Source organism: Uranotaenia lowii, chromosome 2 (assembly GCF_029784155.1).
Source record: "Uranotaenia lowii strain MFRU-FL chromosome 2, ASM2978415v1, whole genome shotgun sequence".
Classification (NCBI taxonomy): domain Eukaryota; kingdom Metazoa; phylum Arthropoda; class Insecta; order Diptera; family Culicidae; genus Uranotaenia; species Uranotaenia lowii.
This window is the reverse complement of record NC_073692.1, coordinates 361964563-361983390: the sequence shown is the minus strand read 5'-3', so window position 1 is coordinate 361983390 and position 18828 is coordinate 361964563. Positions and strand designations below refer to the sequence as shown.

The 18828-nt window shown below is 37.0% G+C and overlaps 2 protein-coding genes across 3 annotated transcripts in view; one reads left to right on the top strand and one right to left on the bottom strand.

Moving 5' to 3' along the window:
• Positions 1-338: 338 nt before the first annotated feature.
• Positions 339-1857, bottom strand: LOC129743112 (uncharacterized). The gene is made up of 2 exons (XM_055735073.1): positions 646-1857; positions 339-580 (listed from the first exon to the last, which is right to left on the bottom strand). Exons 1-2 carry the CDS (start codon positions 1823-1825, stop codon positions 339-341), a joined length of 1422 nt encoding a protein of 473 aa, XP_055591048.1. The 5' UTR covers positions 1826-1857.
• Positions 1858-3786: 1929 nt separating this feature from the next.
• LOC129749564 (ral guanine nucleotide dissociation stimulator-like 1) overlaps positions 3787-18828 on the top strand; it is a 199102-nt gene continuing 184060 nt past the window's right edge. Inside the window, exon 1 of one of the 2 annotated variants that reach the window (XM_055744582.1) lies at positions 3787-4277. The gene's annotated coding sequence lies outside the window, so the exon portion shown is untranslated. Of the gene's footprint in view, positions 5420-18828 lie in introns of both variants that reach the window. The other variant, XM_055744581.1, reaches the window with a different exon arrangement.

Sequence of the window (18828 nt, the reverse complement as noted above, 5' to 3'; positions counted from 1 at the left end):
AGGCCGAACTCGGCAGCGTAAGGATCGAAGGATCAAAAGCAGCAGTAGGCAGATCAACTGTTAACCTTGGCAGTACAAAAAATTGCATCCATTCTTTAAACTGAGAAATTCTGGGGGATCTGGAACCAACTTCTGCGGAAACTAACTTCGTTGAAACCATTTGAGACGAGCCGATGCCTTGCACCGACAAAAACGTTGGGGTTTCATGGAACTTAAGTCGTCGAGAGAATTCACGTGTCATTAAACAATGCTGAGAACACGAATCTAGCAGCGCACGTGCCAGAAGTGTATTTCCAAAACGATCCTTGACTCGTATCATCGCCGTGGACAGTAAAATATTACGAGACGGTGTAAACGGAAGTGCTACGTAATTCTGACTTGTGGTGGCTTGTGCGTTGTCTGGATTTGTGTTTGTGTTGTGTGAGTGGGTTTGTGCATGCTGTGTAGTGGTGTGCGCATGCTGTACTGGTCTTGAGTTGTGTTGTTGCTGTTGATTCATTGGCTGCGGTTGCGGTTGAAACGGTATTTGTTGCGCCGAACGCGTTTGACTCTGCTGTCGGTATTGTGCCGAAAACTGCGGCTGTGGAACGGAGGATCTAGAATGTAACATACTGTGGTGCTTCTGCTGACAATGATGGCAAGAACCTCGTTCACAATTTCGGTAGAAGTGGCCTGGCATCAAACAATTCCGACACAACTTGTTTCGAATGGCAGCATCCATTCGCTCGGGAACCTTCATCCGTTGAAATTTGCCACACTGGAACGGTGAGTGCCATGGATCTGCACAGAACGGACAACGTGAAACTGATCTGATGGTTGTATTACAAACTGTTGATCTCGTCTGACGGGCTTCGGATGGTGGATTTCTTGCAGAGGTGATTGATTGGAGAACAGAGCAGTGACCTTGCAAGAACAGAAGCAGCTCATCGTACGTTGGGACCTCCTTAGACCCGTAATGCGTCTCCCATTGGCGCAATGTTGCAGAATCTAGTCTAGAACACAACATGTAGACTAATATTGTGCTCCAAGACTCCGTTGGCTCTCCGATTTTCTGTAACATCATCAAGTTTTTCTCAAACTCGCTGATGAGGAAGTTCAGACCGTCATAATTCTCCTTTTTAAGCGGTTCGAGGGCGAAAAGAGCGTCGAGATGAGCCTTCACAATCAGCTTCTTATTTTCATAGCGAACTTGTAAAGTTTTCCAGGCGACGTCATAGTTTGCCTCTGAAAGCTCGATGTTGTTGATTTCCTTCAGTGCATCACCCTGTAGAGAGGAACGAAGGTACGTAAACTTATCCATAGACGTCAGATGCTCGTTGTCATGGATAAGGCTTCGGAAGGAATCCCGGAATGTAATCCACTCTCTTATTTTTCCACTGAAGGACGGCAAACGTATCTCTGGCAGCTTTACTCTTGAAGTATTCCCTGACGCAGACTGACTCTGACTGTTGCTGGTTGTGTTCACACCTAAGGCATCCTTATCACCTTGGAGTCTAAGGAGGTCACCTCGGATGGCGAAGTATCGGTCATCGAATTGCTGTAGAACCTTGTCGTTTTCCTCTTCACGTTGCTTGGCAATCTCTCCTTTGACTTCGCTGTCAGCATCTTTCTGTTCTTTCTCATCCGCTTCATCCAGCAAAAGTTCAATTTTGCTCCGTATTTCAAAAAACTCACTGTACACAGTATCAATCACATGCAATCTCGAACTTAATTGACACCGATCACTATCAATCTGATAGGTTTGGATGAATCTATCCGTACCATCAAAAATGACATATAACTGCCGTTCACGTTTTAGCAAAGCCTTCAGCGTACTTTTAGACATTGCTACACTTTTAAATATCTGACACTGCACCAAATATGTTACACTGTACTAATTTTTCACTGACCGAATTATCAACTCGACGTTCCACAGTACCGCGACGAAAAAACTGACAACTGGCAACCCTATTGACAGCAGCGAGGGGGAGGCAACCGATAGAGAACAGCAAAGTGAAATTATGCGGCGAAATCCTAGACCAATTACAGCGTACAAGGCTCACACCAAATGCAACAAACCAAGACTTACTCACATGCAAAATTTTTATTTATTTTCACTCAGCTAGGCCACATGCATCAAGCCACCAATCGTATACACTTTACCGTTCTCGTAAAAAACCAAAAAAAAGGCTTTCAGTTCCTCCTGGATCTGCTTCCAAAAACTGCAGTATCTCCCAGCTGATAGATTGCAATTTTCAATTGCACCCGAATCTGCGATGGCGTCGCGGCGTCGTCTCTCAGCTGCTGTAGCGATGGCGAATTTGGCGTCCAAAATGGTGCAGCTATCAGGCAGGAACAATAGCTCGAACAGCTTCACTATTCCGCGGTTCACGGGGCTTCCACAAATGTCCTGAATCTGGCTTCGAAGGACCAAAATGTTCAGGGGAAAAACGATCACCCAATCACTCGACCGGTTCGGACACTTTGCGGGAATTCGCGGATTGCAAATAAAACACTTTGCAACTTCGGTTTCGATTAGATTCGCGGCGGTTTATTGTGGGGCGATTTGTTGTCGACGGTGGTTTATGCTAAACTGTGCTGCTGCTGCTGTTTCAATCAGCTGTTTCGGCAGTCACGCACTAACACACTCGCAACGGCAGAACTGTCAAAGCCGTGCGATGTTTTTAATTGCTGGGGGTGTTCAAGCATTTCAAATGTCGATATGTTTTCCTTCTTTTTCTAACAAAATTTTTATTATCTAGTTAACTATAGGGCTCTGAACAGTTCATTATTGAGCTGAACACCTAGTTTAATGTAATAATGCAATATAAATGTAATGATGAATTGATACAAATAAAGACATATTTAAAAAAAACTTATAAGGGTAATGATTTAGATCAAGATTAAAATCTGGATTATTCTATGCCTATAGATATTTATCAGGATCCAGATCAGAATCAGGATCGAAATTAAGATCAGGAGTAAGAACAGAAAAGTAAGAATCAAGATCTTGATCTGGACCACGATGTTGATTTGGATGAAGATCAGGATAAGCATCAAATTTGAGAATCCCTATCACTATTTGGAGCAGGTGTATGATTTTATCGAAGAAATGGACAGGATAAGGATCAGGATCAGGATGAGGATAGGGAATAGTCTCAGAATCAGAATAAAGACGAAGATCTGAATCTGGAACAAGTTATAGATTTGAATAAGGATCTCGATCAGGATCGCGACGGAGGTCAGAATTACTGTCAGAGTCAGGATCACTATTTGGATCAGTGCTAAGATCAGGATCAGTTTCACGATAACGATCAATTTGACGATCAGGATATGGAAGTGGTCCCGGATTAAGATCAGGCTCAGAACTAGGATTAAGATCAGAGGATCTATGCCGAAAGTCAAATGGTTGCAGGCAGATCAACTTTCACAAACTGAAGATTGAACAAAAAATAAATAAAAATAACACTTCATTCTCTAACGAAATATCCATAACTAGTCCAAATCTCTTTGGCAATCTTTTTTATCGTTCCCCATTTTTACGAAACACACTGTTTGGTTTGATTTTCCGATTCGAAAGCATACTTTTAGGCGCACCATTGCTCTCTCACCTGTACCGTTGTGGTTGGTGGTGATCATTAGTTCTCTCCCCTCAACCACGATCTACCTGTTCGCTTGGGTTTTGCAGCAGAGATCTTATTGGGTTTGTTTTTTTTTTCCTACGGTGCGATGCGAGACGCAAGATGCCTACAACGAGAAAAACAAAACATTCGCTCCAGCGCAGGCAGTCTAGTTCGTGTTGCGCTCCCGGTCGGTCGGTCGGTTAGTCGCTCAGTCTCGGAGACTTGTTTGACTCGTCGTTTCGCGTCAACGTTTGGAAGTTTTTTTTATACTTTGGTGCTGTGTTTTGATGGATGTTTTGGAAGGTGAAAAAGATCATAAACCATCCAAATGTCATCATCCCCCTTGGTACGTGTAGAAAACTAGTGAAGGGTTAGTGCAGTTTGAGCTTAAAGTGTCTGGTTTTTGGGGTGATAACGAGATAGAAAATTGCAATCGGAAGCAGTGAAGAGCCTGCGGGGAAACGTCGAAAGTATTGCGTTGAAGTTGCTACGAGAAGAAGACTGCGGAAACGTCAAACGGGTTGCAATCGATGTAACTCGACAGTGACAATCACTATTGATTGGATTGGATGGTTTGCGTTCGGGGGAAAAATGTGAAATCATGTGCCTGCTGTGATCGTTTTCGGGCTGCATCATCCCTTGGCTAGGCAACGGATGTGTTCACAGGCTGTGATGGTAAATTAGTATTTTTACTTGTTTTTTTTCCCTCTGCCTTTCGGTGGCTTCCATTGTCTTATTGGATTTCTTCAGTGTGAAGATCGTCTGCTTGAATTAGAATGGCCTAGCTGGGCTCCCCCCTAGGTTCTGTGTGCGGTGTGATTGAACGCGTGAGACGATCGTGACGCGTATCGGTGTTGGTGCGCACGAAAGATTCGAGAAGCTGATTCGCGTTTGGAAACGCTGCAGAAGACTTTGCAACCCTGCCAGTTAGTGTTGTCGGGTGGCAGCAATGTGGATGTGAGCGTTTATTATTTTCAATATTATTTTGGGTTAGCGTCGGGGCGTGTGTCGATTGGAACAAATAGCTTTGCGGAGTGCACTTTGTGCAGCACTTACGATATCTGTGGCTCTTTTTCTTTTACAAGCATTCTTGTGGCTTGTGTACTTTTAGTAGAGCAGCGCCAACTACGATCGATTAAATTCCGAGTGCCTTCGGCGCAACCAATCGTGGCGAACCTTGGAAACTTATTTCCCTTTCACGCATGAAAAGCTAGCAGTGCGCTGGCCGCCGAAGTTGATCGTTTGCTGGAAAAGACAGAACGGCATGCCAAAGAAGAAACCTAAGTCATATTTTCAGATAACTTTGTAGTTAGTCTCTAAGCCTTAAACAAATCCTAACGTACGGCCCAAGAACCCGAAGACGTGGGAGTATTGTTGCTTTTCTACTTAGCTCTTAGTAGTTTTGGTGTGACATTCCACAGGTTTTCGCAATTGATCCCAGCAACCACGAACCAGGAGGTGTGAGGAAATGTCAAAATGAAAGTTGCTGCCACTGCAAGCCGCGCTAAGACACCACAAAGTTCCCTCAGTTGTATTGGTGCTCTGTGAGACCCCCCGACATCGTCGTTCGGGTAAAACCAAATCTGGACAAAAGATTTCGACGATTGGAATGCGAGAAACTTTTTGGCAAATCAACCCCTCCCCGCACGGAGTGTTTGTGGAGCGTTTTACTAGTCGACCCGGGAAATGCCGCGGCTCCGACTGTTGGCGTAATCGGAGGTAATCATTTGCTATGCGTTGTGCATAATTAGCTGCGCGATCACGGATACGCGATTCGCTTTGGATTCCAGTTGGAATGCATCCTTCTGAATGCGTGGGTGAGTGTGACAAATTGATAATCCGGTTATATAAACCAGGAAGTGAGGATTGTTTGTATCTTCCCTACAAGAAAATATCAAAAAGATATTTATTGTTTTAAAACCTGTTCCCTCGAAACACTTTTTATTGAAACGGTTTCAACTTCTTTTAATTCTCACGGTCAACATTCTTCTCCCGTGAACTCTTGTTGCATAACAATCGATTGAATTGCAATCATAAAGTCATCTTCACATTAACCTTTCCAAGAACTGTCGATATTAAATCCCAAAAATCCATGTCAAGACCCCTTCATTTGGCCTTGTGAAGTAATCGTGCACCCATACCCCTGGCAGGGTGCTTTAAATCTGAAGAATTCGCGCTAGATCAACGCTTTTGGCCCTTCACTCGAGAAAAGCAGTTTGGAAGATCACGTCTTCTACTCAGTGGGGTTGCGCTGCATCTTCAGCTATTTGTCGTGATTGGATTCGTAGAGTTGCATTGAAAAAAATTGTCTAATCCACCGAGGCATCTTGCAATAGGGTAGACTGAACAAATCTCATATCTTAGAATCTTGACTTTAGTTCTGAATTTTATCGGTTTTTAATATCCACAGAAAACAAGGTATGTTTTTAAAATCCAAAGACTGATAAAGTGAAACTTTGATTTAAAACCTGATGAATTGATGAATAAAGAATATAAATTGAACGGTTTCATTATATGTTATTAATGATAGTTACTATCTATAAATTAGTTCATTAAAAAATAATATCAAACTATTTTGCTAGTAATTGAACATCTTCTGACACATTTCACGCGCTTGTACCACTCACATGTGATTTTCATCGATTCTCGAATCGAAAAATCTCTAAATTTTCAATATTTTAGATAATCCAAATCACAAAAAAATGTTTCATACCGTTTTGAATATCAAATTTTTTATGGATAAAGTGTTAATTTTGACAACTTTTACAAAATAATCAATTACAAATACATGTATAAATTTTTTTTTTTCGAAATTTAAATAAAATGTTTTGAAGCTAACGAATACGGCTTTATTGTGTAGAAATAGCGAATTTGTTTATATTCAATGGAGTTGATTTTAAAAGCGACTAAAACAGTCGCAAATAAGTAAATTCACGTCTAAAAAATATTAACTTTTGAATTTCACGAAGAAACTTTTACATTTTCCAATAAAAAGAATAAAGATCTTCTTTGAAAATGACGACAGGATTCTGATACTATAGAAATTTGTTGAAATCGAGATGAGTTACAACAGCGTGAATGAGTTAATTCACGTCACAAAGTTTGATTTTTTGTGAAAATATCTGAGTGAAAGCTTACTTGAATCTCCAGATGGTCAGATTGTTACAAATCGAACATAATTTAGTACATTTTTGAACAATTCATAAAAGTCAAAAGTATCGGAATATATTTAAAAAAATTGTGAATGTTTAAATATTTTATATGTTTTATATTGTGACAAACAGTTGTAATTTTAACGCACGATTCTTCAAAATGTTGTCATGTTAGTACGAGTCAGAAAAAGAAAAAAATAGAGATAAAAATACTGAAAATTTAAGATTTAACAAGTCGGAATAACCTAGAATCACTTTCAAAAGTGTACACAAAAATTGAAGCTTGTAAACAATACAGAACAACTTAAAATGTATGACGTGAATTCAGTTCATAACCCTGTTGTGTTCACGTCATAACTTTGTTTGTTGTTGTTCAATTAAAAGCTACTTGGAGTGAGTGACGCAACTTTGGACCTGAGCCTACTTTGGTCCTCAAACGCCAAAAATTGTAAATAATTTGTTTCACTGGCACAGATTTAAGATACTTTTATGTAAACAAGGAAAATTCAATGTTCCTACATTAAGGTTGCCAGAATTTTTTCAGCACGTATTCGGGCTGGAAAATCCGGGCAATTTTATATAAAAACCAAAATCCGGGCATCTGATTTCAAAATTGACGAAAAAAAAATCCGGGCAAATTTTGTTACAACCCAGAAATTACTCAACAAAAACACAGATAAAAATTGCATAAAAAAAATTGTTCATTTAAACTTATCGAAAGATTTAAGATTGTATTTAAGGCTTTCAATAAACGTTCCATGATCATTTTTATAAAACTAGTTTAAAAAATTTCGTTTTGGAGGCATAAATATAGAAAAAGTACATTAAATTTGTTTTTTAAAGTTTCATTTGCCAAAAAAAGTGAAAAAATCCGGGCAAAATTTGGGCATTTGTCAATGGAATCCGGGCAACCAGGTGGGGGCGGACTGTTCATAAGTTTTGTATTCAATATTCGGGCAAACCCGGATAAAACCGGGCAATCTGGCAACCTTATCCTGCATGCTATCATATTCATCATACGCTATTTGGCATAAAAAGTAACTCTTTTCAAATCTTCGACGTTTTTTTTAACAATGTACTGTCTGTTCAGTGGTAAAACAGACAGCTTAATTGGGGCCGTTGAGATACCACGTGGACAGAAAAAGGAGATTTTTTGACACCCCCCTCCCCCTCCGTGGACAAGCGTGGACATTTGGCAAACCCCTACCCCCCTCCCCGGATGTCCACGTGGACAGTTTTGAAATTGTTTTTTTTTTCAAAACTCATTTGACAGTAAGAAAACACTACTTTTTGCCTATTTGTTATTGGAATGGCTGATTAAAAAAAAGAAATAGCATTACCTGATATAAAATAATTTTAAATTTTTTAAATTTCTTGATTATCATATTTATTACTTGCTTTGAAGTGGTTTTTAATTGTTTAAACTTAAACTGGAAAGCTTTATAATTTTAAGATTCAAACAGTAAGTATGTCCACGTGGACATGACGCAAACCCCTACCCCCCTCTCCGTGGACAAGCGTGGACAATTTCATGCATCCCCCTCCCCCTAAGTTGTCCACGTGGTATGTGAACGGCCCTTGAGTAAAAGGCATTTTTAGAAATAAGAGTGAATAGGGCATTAGTAAATTTCCCTCAGCAAGAATATTTTCATAATCATCTAAAACATCTTTGCAAATTACCCAATTACTTTGCAGATATTACCCAAAAAAATGTTGTAAAAGTACATATTTTTGTTAAATTAAGCATTTGTGAATTTTTTTTAACCAAATTGCAGCCAACTGATCCAAATCCGTAGTAGTAATCCAACAACGTGGTTTTCGGAATTCCGTATTTTACAGGCGCTTTTTTCACCGGGAATCAACTTTCCACAGTTTTTATGCCATGTTTGAGATTCTGGATGCTTTTCTACCGACATTTGGGCTTGCCAAGGTCTTTTGAAGGCACATGGAGGATCAAACCGATGGAAATTTTAAATACCTGAAGAAACTAATGTGTCCGTTTTATCCGATCTTGAAAACCCCGTTTTTCGAAATTCAAATTTAGCTAGAAATAATAACTATACCAAAAATACAAAAAAAAATTGATTTCAATAAGCACTTTCTTGCTAATGACAATCACACAAACTCAACAAAAAAAAAATGGATTCAAAGTTCAAATAAATGCAATTTCCAGCAAGTAATTGATAAATTATTCAAAATTATGTTCCTTATCATGTGCTAGATATTAGTTTTAATATAAATTTCAAGCAGTCTAACTTACAAATTTATATATTCAAATCTCATAGTTGATGATTGAATTTGAATTTATAAGAAGAATTTGAATTTGTTAATATCAAGTGTGATCAAAGTGATCAAAGTCAGAAATAAAATCTTTTTTTTTATTTTCAAAATCAACCAGTTATCAAAATCAAAGGTCAAACCAGTTCAATTTTGAAGTTTCAACACAAACTTTATATATTTATAATACATCATGTTTAAATTATCATTGAAAAGTTTTAATGACGAAGTGCAGGTTGGAAAATGGATTTTTTTAATGTTCATAAAGAAATTAAAAAAAAACAAATATTCCAAGTTTCGTTATATATTTTGTACACCAAGGCAAGTAGGGTAACTAGGTACAAAAAGGCGCAGAGCGGGCAAGATCAAACATTTTTCAGCATTTCTGAAACTTCCAGTTTGTCATAAACATTTGTGGACATTCTAAGTGTTTTATTTCACGTAAATTTGACGAAAAACGAAAACAAAGTTTTTCTGGAGTTTTCTTTTGCAACTTTTCAACTTTTCTCGTAAGGTATTACGGCATCTCAAAGCAAAAAAAAAACACCTGTTCTAATTATGATCATAATCATTCTCTAAAAGACAAAAAATACCCTAATTCAATAATTATTTTTATTATTTGAGCGATTTTACATAAAAAAGTCGAGGCGGGGAAAAGCGCACTATGTCCGCTTATCTTTAGCAGGTTTCATATTTGCTTTAAATTTATGTTGGTACAATTTTCATCACAATACTTTAAAAGAAATTTCAATGTTAAATTGGAAAACATAACTTCAATATAAACGGAAATATTTGATATTCTTGAATTCCATAAAGATTTAGTAAACTTTTCATAGGAATGTCAGTATATCTGGCAACACTGTGAAGTAAAATACAAGATTTGGAGAGCACTTCAATCAATATACACGTAATTAAAGTTTAATGGAGCGTTTGAGTACACACGTATTCGCACTTTTCCCCTAACGAAATGGAAATCATACTATATAAAGCCTTTCAAAATTTAACTTTTAAGATTTATATTATTAGTTTAAGTGTTCCAGTTTATATATTTATGGTGAAGAACAGTCCCCTTTTCAAAGCTTTGTCGAATTCTTCTTAAAGTGGACGTTCTACCATCAGTTCCCTAATTTAGTTTAAATTGCGTATTAAAATTTGGTTTTAAAGATCATTTTTCGTTCTTTCATTAATTTATTTAAAATCCATAAGCGATTCAAAAAAGATGATAAAAAGTAATAAACAAAAGTGAAACACTTATAAATTGTCAAGCACATGTTATATCAACTTCAAGTTCTGAATGTTTTGTTACCGTCAATTGATGTATTGGGTTCTGGAGAGGACAAAAAGTAGAAACTTTGTTTTTCTCTGAAAAAATATAAATTATAGTCTTCCAAATAGACTACTTTTTCAGAACATTAAAATTAAGAACTTCAAAACAAGGACCAACTTCTTAATAATATTTCAAAAAATTTAAATTTTAACTGCAAACGGCAAATGTAAAATTCAAACATTATGTGAAATGGTTTTGGCGCCCTGAACTGGAAACCATTATAAGATTTTGTCTATCACCTCTTGTTTTTGGTGATATGGAGTTAATTTTACAGTTTGTGAACATTTGGAAAGATATCATTTCAAGTTTTTTTTTGCATCAACGAAGGAAGTCGAGAAAAAAGATTTATATTACTTAACAAATTTTTAGATGTCAGCAAGACGATTCGATTTTTGCTTTAAAAAATTAAAAAAAAAGTTTAGCTTGGTTTAAAACTTCTCTAATAATTCGTGAAAATTCCCATATTTTACTGAATGGGGAAACGTAAACAAATAGGAAACTTTTATAACTTTTTTTCGTAGAAGTCAAAATTAGTTGCCTTCTATGTGAAAGTTGATATTTTAAGTAAAACCTTCGCTTTAAACTTTTTATATTTTTTTGTGTAGGTGTTGTCCAAAATTGCAGAACTTCTCAAAATATTTTTACCAATTTCCAAAAGTTGTTTTGAAAACAAAAACTAATTGAAAATTCGAATTCAAGGCACCTTATTGAATAAAAATTAACTATTAAATTCTTTTCACTTCAGAAAAATGTAAATTTTATGACCATGTGAAATTTATCAAAGCGCTTTTGAAAGTTGAGTTGAGCTATAAAAAACATGAAACACAAATAAAATTGAGGCTGAAATTGGCTTCTTGAAGAAACGAAGAATTATTTCAAATCAGATACAAAATTTGTAATGAAAAAAAAAATCGATTATAATCAAAATGATAAGTAAAAAAAGTGCGGATACTAGGTTTTTGTATTTTTATGGTCATTCTGTTGACTAACGTGAGTAGTAAACTTCTTTCATGTGGTTACCAACTTAATTAAAACTCATACTAAACACAAGGTAGGGTTTTTGTGTGTCAATATTTGAGTTTCAATCAAAAAAAAGTTTATTGAATTTCAAATCAAATATTGCAATCAAAACATAATTTCAATTCATGAACGACATATATTGTCACAAAATGAAAAGTCTGTGGTCTAGTCTAGAGTGATTTATGACTAAATTCCGCCAGAGCATAGTAGTTCAAATCCCCTAAATGCTGGAAAAAAGTCAAATATTTAAGTCAGCGACAACATTTTTTTGTATTCAGGATTCGAATCTTCAGTTTTCGAGGAACGTTTAGATGTAATTAGATATATTCTAGGACTTTTTATACACCTTCCATGGAACAAACTTGTTGACAACTCAAACACAAAAATAAAAAAATGGGATTTTTTATTCTTACTCCAAGCCATTAAAAAAGGCATCTAATTCCTTAAAAATTTATTAATGTCCATACCGAAGGGATATATTATATTCTTTTTTACAGTTTTGAGATGAAAAACATCCTCATTATCATGAACTAATAACATTTCACTTAGTTGAAAACTCATAATTTGATCATGAATATATTTCGATTTACTCTGTTTAATTTTCGGAAGCAAAAATATACCGATCACCAAGGTAAATTATATACAAAAACAGCCAAAAACATATCTTGAAATAAGCTGTTATTTTTTGCTATGATTTGATTACGATAGCTTTGAGTGAAACGCTGTTTGGTATAAACATACATATTTATACAAGTAAATCAAGCATTGTTTGGTTCATAGGTATTGGGAAACTCACCATAAAACATCAGTTTTATTTAATACTAGCTGACCTGGTTTGCTTTGCTACAACTTTAAAAATTAAATAGAATTTTCTAAAAAAAAATTCAAATTTTAATTGTTTTATGAGCATGATTTCAAATCAAATAACAGATGCACCTGAAGTTTCGAATTGCACTACAAAGATGACAAGAATTCATTTTCAGAAACTATCTTAATTTGTTTTTAAGCTTTGAAATTTTAATTTTTTTAATAAGCTTCATAAGTTGTTTACTTATTTAATTGTTATAAATTACCCCTCTCTTTCCCTTACAATGCTGGAAGGGCTCTAGGACTATATTCTTGAAATATATTGAATATCTGAAAAATGTTACATGCCACATTTGGCTCAATTTGTTTGATAAGATTTTTTTGAGTTATGTCAAATACCATATGAATAAAACGTACCTCTTTCTACTCGACTCCGCCTGGAAAAGGGAGGGTCTCAAATTATTCATACGCAAACAACCTGTCTTATGAAATATGGTCCCGTTGCATGAAATATTCCCGATTTACGCAAAATGAAAAAAAAAAAAAAACTGGTAGGAAGCTCTCCTGTCATTCTAATACCCCACTGCTGCAATGAAGTCGAGGTCTCTAATAATCATACCCATCTTTTTAGTACCCAGAAACCCTCTCATATCAAATTAAATCCCATTGGTTAATGAGTTTTAAGCTTTACAAAAAAATTATATGGAACCTCTTCCTTCCTAAATCTCACCACACTGTAAGGCGTAAGGATCTATAACAATCGTTGAAAATGGTTTCATCAACGTAAATTTAGAACCTTTGTTAAAAATTATATTGGGCCATCCTCCCCTCTTCCTATGTTCCTACTCTCTGGAACATATCAAATTAACTTTGCATGTCAAATTTCGTCCATTTGTTTGATAAATTCTCGGGATATGCAGAAAAATTGTATGGAAGCCCTTCTCTTCCCTTCCTATATCCTCAATCCTGCAAGAAAGGAATGGTTTCAAATAATCATAGAAATATTTCCATACCATGCCAAATTTGGTTCCATTTGCTTGGTTGATTGACTAGTCGAGTTCAGCAAAATCAAGTAAGAGAGTCCCATTTCCCCTTTCTATTTCTCCAATGGATGGTGAGGCGAGTATTTAATATTGATTGAAATGTTTCTGGTACTTAATTACCTTTTGATGCCAAATTTGGTTTCATTTCCTCAATAAATTCTCAAGTTATACAAATAATTTGTATGGAAGCCTTCTTTCCTCATTTAAATCTCCCCGCTGAAAGAATGGAGGGAGCTCAATTCATCATACATAATTTTTCGTATTCAAATACCCTTTCAACCAGCAAATGCAATCAAGTGTGGTATGGAAAGGTAATTGAGTTCGAGATATTTTCAACGATTGTTATAGATCCTTTCGTTTTCAAATACCCTTTCATGCCAAATTTGGTTCCATTCGTTCGGAAAGTTCTCGAGATATGTATAAAAAAAATGTATGGAAGCTTTCCCTCCCCCTTCCATCCTCCCCGCTGGAGAAGGGAGGTGTCTCAAAGAACCTTAGAAACATAACTTGTATTAATAAACCCTTACATGCCAAATTTGGTTCCATTTGCTTGATTAGTTTTCGAGTTATGTAAAGAATTGCCATGCCAAATTTGGTTCCATTTGCATGATCAGTTCTCGAGTTATGGAGACTTGTTACTTTTATTTAAGATACCCCTTCCCTCCTCCCAGTGAGAGGGAGGGGTCAAAACCAATAATAGAAATATTCCGCTGCCTCAGAAGCTTCAATCTGCCAAGTTTCCCTTAAATTGGTTCAGTAGTTTGCGAGTCTATAGGTTACAGACAGACAGACAGAAAGACACTGAAAATTTGGCATGGAAAAAACCTCCCACGACCTTCCTCCCTACATTCATCGAGGAAAACCATAACATTTGAGATGATAGAAATAACACTAAACTGAACAGGTAATTGAATAGAACTTATGGAAAATTTGTAGTTTGAATAAAAATATACTGTAATATTTTTTTTATTTTCATTACTGTTATTGGAATACATTTATTGAATGGACGATAGCAGATACCTACATTTTGCGATGTAAATGGATTACTTTGCTAGTAAAGGAATAGTCATCAGTTCGGCTTCAAAGGCTTGCAAAAATTCCGCTTAGGTCAAAGGCCTTGGCCACTTCCCAGAAAGTCATTTGCGCTTGAACTGCTTGTTCAGAAATTACCAATGCAAATAAGACCAGCAATTCATCGTGTCAGTAACAGAACAAACAGATAGAAGGAAGGGTTCATCTAGTCGGTCGGCCGGGAAAGATCAGCAGGAAAGCAAAAAAAAAAAAACGACATGAGCGGGAGGTTTCATTCTGTTTTTTTTTTCTCTGAAGCCGTCAATCTTACGGAGTAGAAGAGGTCAAGCCACGAAATTGCTACCCCTCGGCTTTCGGACCTCAAAAGTCTCAAAGAAACAGTATCCCCTCATTTGCGGTCGATTATTGGCGGAGAGCGGCTTTTTACCGTTCCCAGCAGCAAAAGCCAAAAGATAGTAATTTTATCCAGCTCAAGGGGTTTCCATTTCACGATGGTCTCATTTTTTGCTGCTCCTAAGCTGCCAAGTATTTGAACCTCCATGTTTCATTCATAAAACTGACTGATAGGTTCTTCGCTTTTTCCCCTGTTGTTCAATGTCTTACTTTCAACTGAAATTGTTTATATACAATTTCCTAGAGTTCGTTGGACGACACACATTGAAGATCGAGTCGGCTGATTGAAATGATTACCGTCACAATTGCTTGGCTGAAAAAAGGTGAGGTGTTCCTAAAGGCCGACTAATTAGTGTACAACTAAGGGGTTAATTGTTTATTTATTTCTATCAATCAATCTCTTCGTTGTAAAGTATAATTCCTTCTTGTTTCGCCAAAGATAGATTCGGAGGAACAAAATTTGCGCTGATTTAATATTGATGATGTAATAGTACAGCGTTTTGTGTGCTTCGTCAGATCTTCCACTTAAAGCCTCAAAGAGAACTCACGATTGAAGAAGATCTGCAGAAATGTAACCGCCTAAAGTACATTTCAATACTTTGAACGATCTTTGCAAATGTTTCCTCTCTCAACATATGTATGCCTGTTCCTCAAAGACCCGAGCTTTGTACATTAGCAAACATACCCATATTTAAACTTGCGTCAAAGCATGTTGCTTTTGGCGTGACAAATGACGGAGTGAAAGTGTACCAAGAGAAGTACATACCTACATACATTGTACGAATTTCCTATGTTTATCTTTTGTATCCATGGTCGAATAAGTTGTCATATTTTGCCATGAACGTTCGTAAACATTCGTCTATGAGACTTAGAGTTTTGTAACCCGACCAATGGAAAGCGTTCAAAGGAAGAGTTGAGCTTAGTTTGCCGTTCACAAAGTTTTTAAATGTATTTTGTTTGTTTGAAACGTTTGAAGTTAAAGTTTTAAAATTTTTTTTCGCGAAAATTTACTCGCAAGGTGAACAGTACAAGAAGTGTAAACACATATGAAGACTTTATTGCTCTAAAAGAGTTATGTCATTAGAAACATGCAAAGCATATTTATTCTTTCATACTTCTACTGAAAGATAAGATAATTTATCATTTGTTTGATAGTCTTGTTTCTACCGTAGTGATAGATTTTTTTTTTCATTAAAAAAAAACCTTCGAAATTTGTAAAAACTTTCCAAACTTCTAAACTTTCAAACACTAAAACATATTTTTCAAATGATATGGTAAATGATTGAATCCCTTCCAATTAGTGACTATAACTACTTTCGACACCTAAAAAAACCTTCTACAAGCTTTCCAAAATTCAAATTCGATGAAAAGGCTTCACTAATTACACGATACCTACGAAAACAACTCATTTTCGATCAATGAAATTGACGGAAAGTACAAAACAATATGGCGTGATGGCGATGATGATGATGGCGTTACAATCGAGACGTCACGCCCGGGTGACGATTCGATAATCGCACCAATCTCTTCGCGCAAATCGTTCGTAAACAAAAATTAACTCTGGCCATCCAACAGGTTGGTTCCTTGCTTAGCAGTTCATTATTGATGGGTGCTGCCGAGACTGAGAGTTAACCAACATGTGGAAATGATGGGCCTCAAAACAAAAACTCCATCGACCACACAACTTTTGCTCGAAAAAAGAAATTGGATTTCAGTGGTTGTTGATTAATTTTCACCTGTCTGTTCGTCGTATGTAAGAAATAAGTCTGGGAAGTTTGGTTTGGACGCTGTTGAAGATCGAAACATGTATCTGAACTCGAATGCAATTGGAGAAACGTGCGACTTGTGTTTGTGGTGGCCATTTTTCGTGCGTTCATATACATTTTAAAAGGTGTGGCTGTACAATTTGTGGTAGCCGGATTTGAAACTCATTGTGAGAAGGTAAACTCAACGCACGGTTGCGTGTTTCAATTGCGCTCATTGCACGCAGATGATAATAATAGCTGAAGGGAATAAATGTGCTTTCAGTGGGAAAGGTAACAGTTATTCAATGGACCTTAGATCCTGATTCAGAATTAGTTTCATGATAGATGGAATGATCGTGATTAAAGACTGATTGTGCTCTCACCAAATCTCACTTTTTTCCTGTTGGGTAAAAATCCACTGCGACCATTAAGTTTATCTAAAGTATGACACATAAAAAATGCGAAAATCTGTCATCAATATTCAGAAATGCTTTTCTTGATGTTAACATGATTTTAAAAACTTTTTTTTTTCATTCAGTCGGGTATAACCTTATTAAGAAACAATACCTTGATGTGTCCAATTTCAACGTCAACGCTTCTCTTCAGGTGAAACCTGAATCGGGAGCATATCTTCGCAATATAAACCTCTGACATTGAAGCCCATGCCTCAGAACTGGAAGTCTTCAGAGAATCGACCCCGGCTTCCGCGAACGTGGCCCAGCAAGGGGAACGTTTCACGCGGAAAACAGACGCTAGATGGCGCGAAGAAAACTGGTCCCTATCGTCACTATCGTATGTTGTACAACTGCATTATTTACGTCAATTGACAGATAAAAGTTAGAGCTAGTAAAGCATGGATCACTACAAATCTAGACGCACTGTTTATTATACCATAGCGCTCCTAGTTGTCGGATCTAGAATTTTTTGACAGTACTTTGTTCGGAAATGTTTCCTCTATCAGTGCTGAAAATTTCATTACGATTCGTTTTGTTCCAAAAAAGTTACATGTGATGGAAGCCGCGAGACGAAAATTAATTTTGGACACTCAAGTCAAAAACCCGACGTGGTCGGGTTAAAAAATCGCGAAATTGTTAAAAATGGTCAAATCAACCGTGTGCAGCGTTCTCAAACGTTTCCGTGAGATGCATACTATCGATCGGCAGGTTCATACCAAGCGTCATAGTGGAGTTAAGGTTCGGAAACTGCATTTGAAGATGTTGAGAACGATCAAGGCAAACACAGGATAGTCGGACTACGACATCGCCAAGAAATTCAATGCCGACCGGTGCACCGTCAGAAGGATTCGTCTACGCGAAGGAAAACGATCCTATCAGGCCAATAAGCAACCAAACCGGACATTGAAGCAGAATTTAGTAGCCAAAGGACGTGCTCGCAAGTTATACAAGAAGATTCCAACGAAGTTCGACGGATGCATCCTCATGGATGACGAAACGTACGTGAAGATGGATTTTGGGCAGCTTTCTTGCCAAAAATTTTATAAAGCCACTGCAGTGGTGCACTGCACTGGTCATGGTGATGTCCCCGGCAAGATCGAATTCGTTTTTGCTGATAAGTTTGCAAGAAAGTATTTGATCTGGCAAGGTATTTACAGCTGCGGACGAAAAACTCTGGTTTTTGTGAAAAACAATGGACTTCGAAATTTACAAGAAGGAATGCATAAAAAATTTTGTTTTTCGTACATAAGATCTAACAAAGGACCAGTTAAGTTTTCGCCAGATTTGGCAAGCTGCCACTACAGCAACGAGGTACTACAGTGGTATTGGGCCAACGGGTGGATTTTGTCGAAAAGAACATCAACCCACTCAACTGCTCTCAATTCCGCCCTATCGACAAATTTTGGGCAATTGTCAAGCAGAAGATGAAGAAAAATGGTAGAACGACTCTGGATGGAACAGAGATGAAGAGATTGTGGAACAGAATGGCCGCTGAGGTCAGCGAATAGGGTGTCCAAACTGTGATAAGTGGTACTCGACGAAAAGTTCAAAAATTCATCAAAACAACATCGGAATAATTTTTTTATTATTTTTTTCTTTAAAGTGCAATAAAAACCCTACATCTTGATTACAAAAAATTTTTATTTCGTTTAAATAACTCCGAGATAGACCCGTTTCAATACGTCCAGATCTGTAGTGGTCCATGCTTTAAGCACACACAAAAAGAAATTCCCAAAAACCGTCAAAAACAACTCAAAAAAGACTGCTAGTAATTTTCATATTTTCTGATTCTCGGGTTAGGCAAACCGTTCCACTAGTGTCAACAAAGACTAAACGGATTCGGAGAACTTATTCCTCATGACCGCTATCGGTATCGATTTGGTTCTCATGGCACAAAGTAAAACGGCTGCCAGTGTCGTTTTCTTCCTTGGCAGCTCCCATGATTTCCATCAACGCCAGGAAATACTCGGTGCTT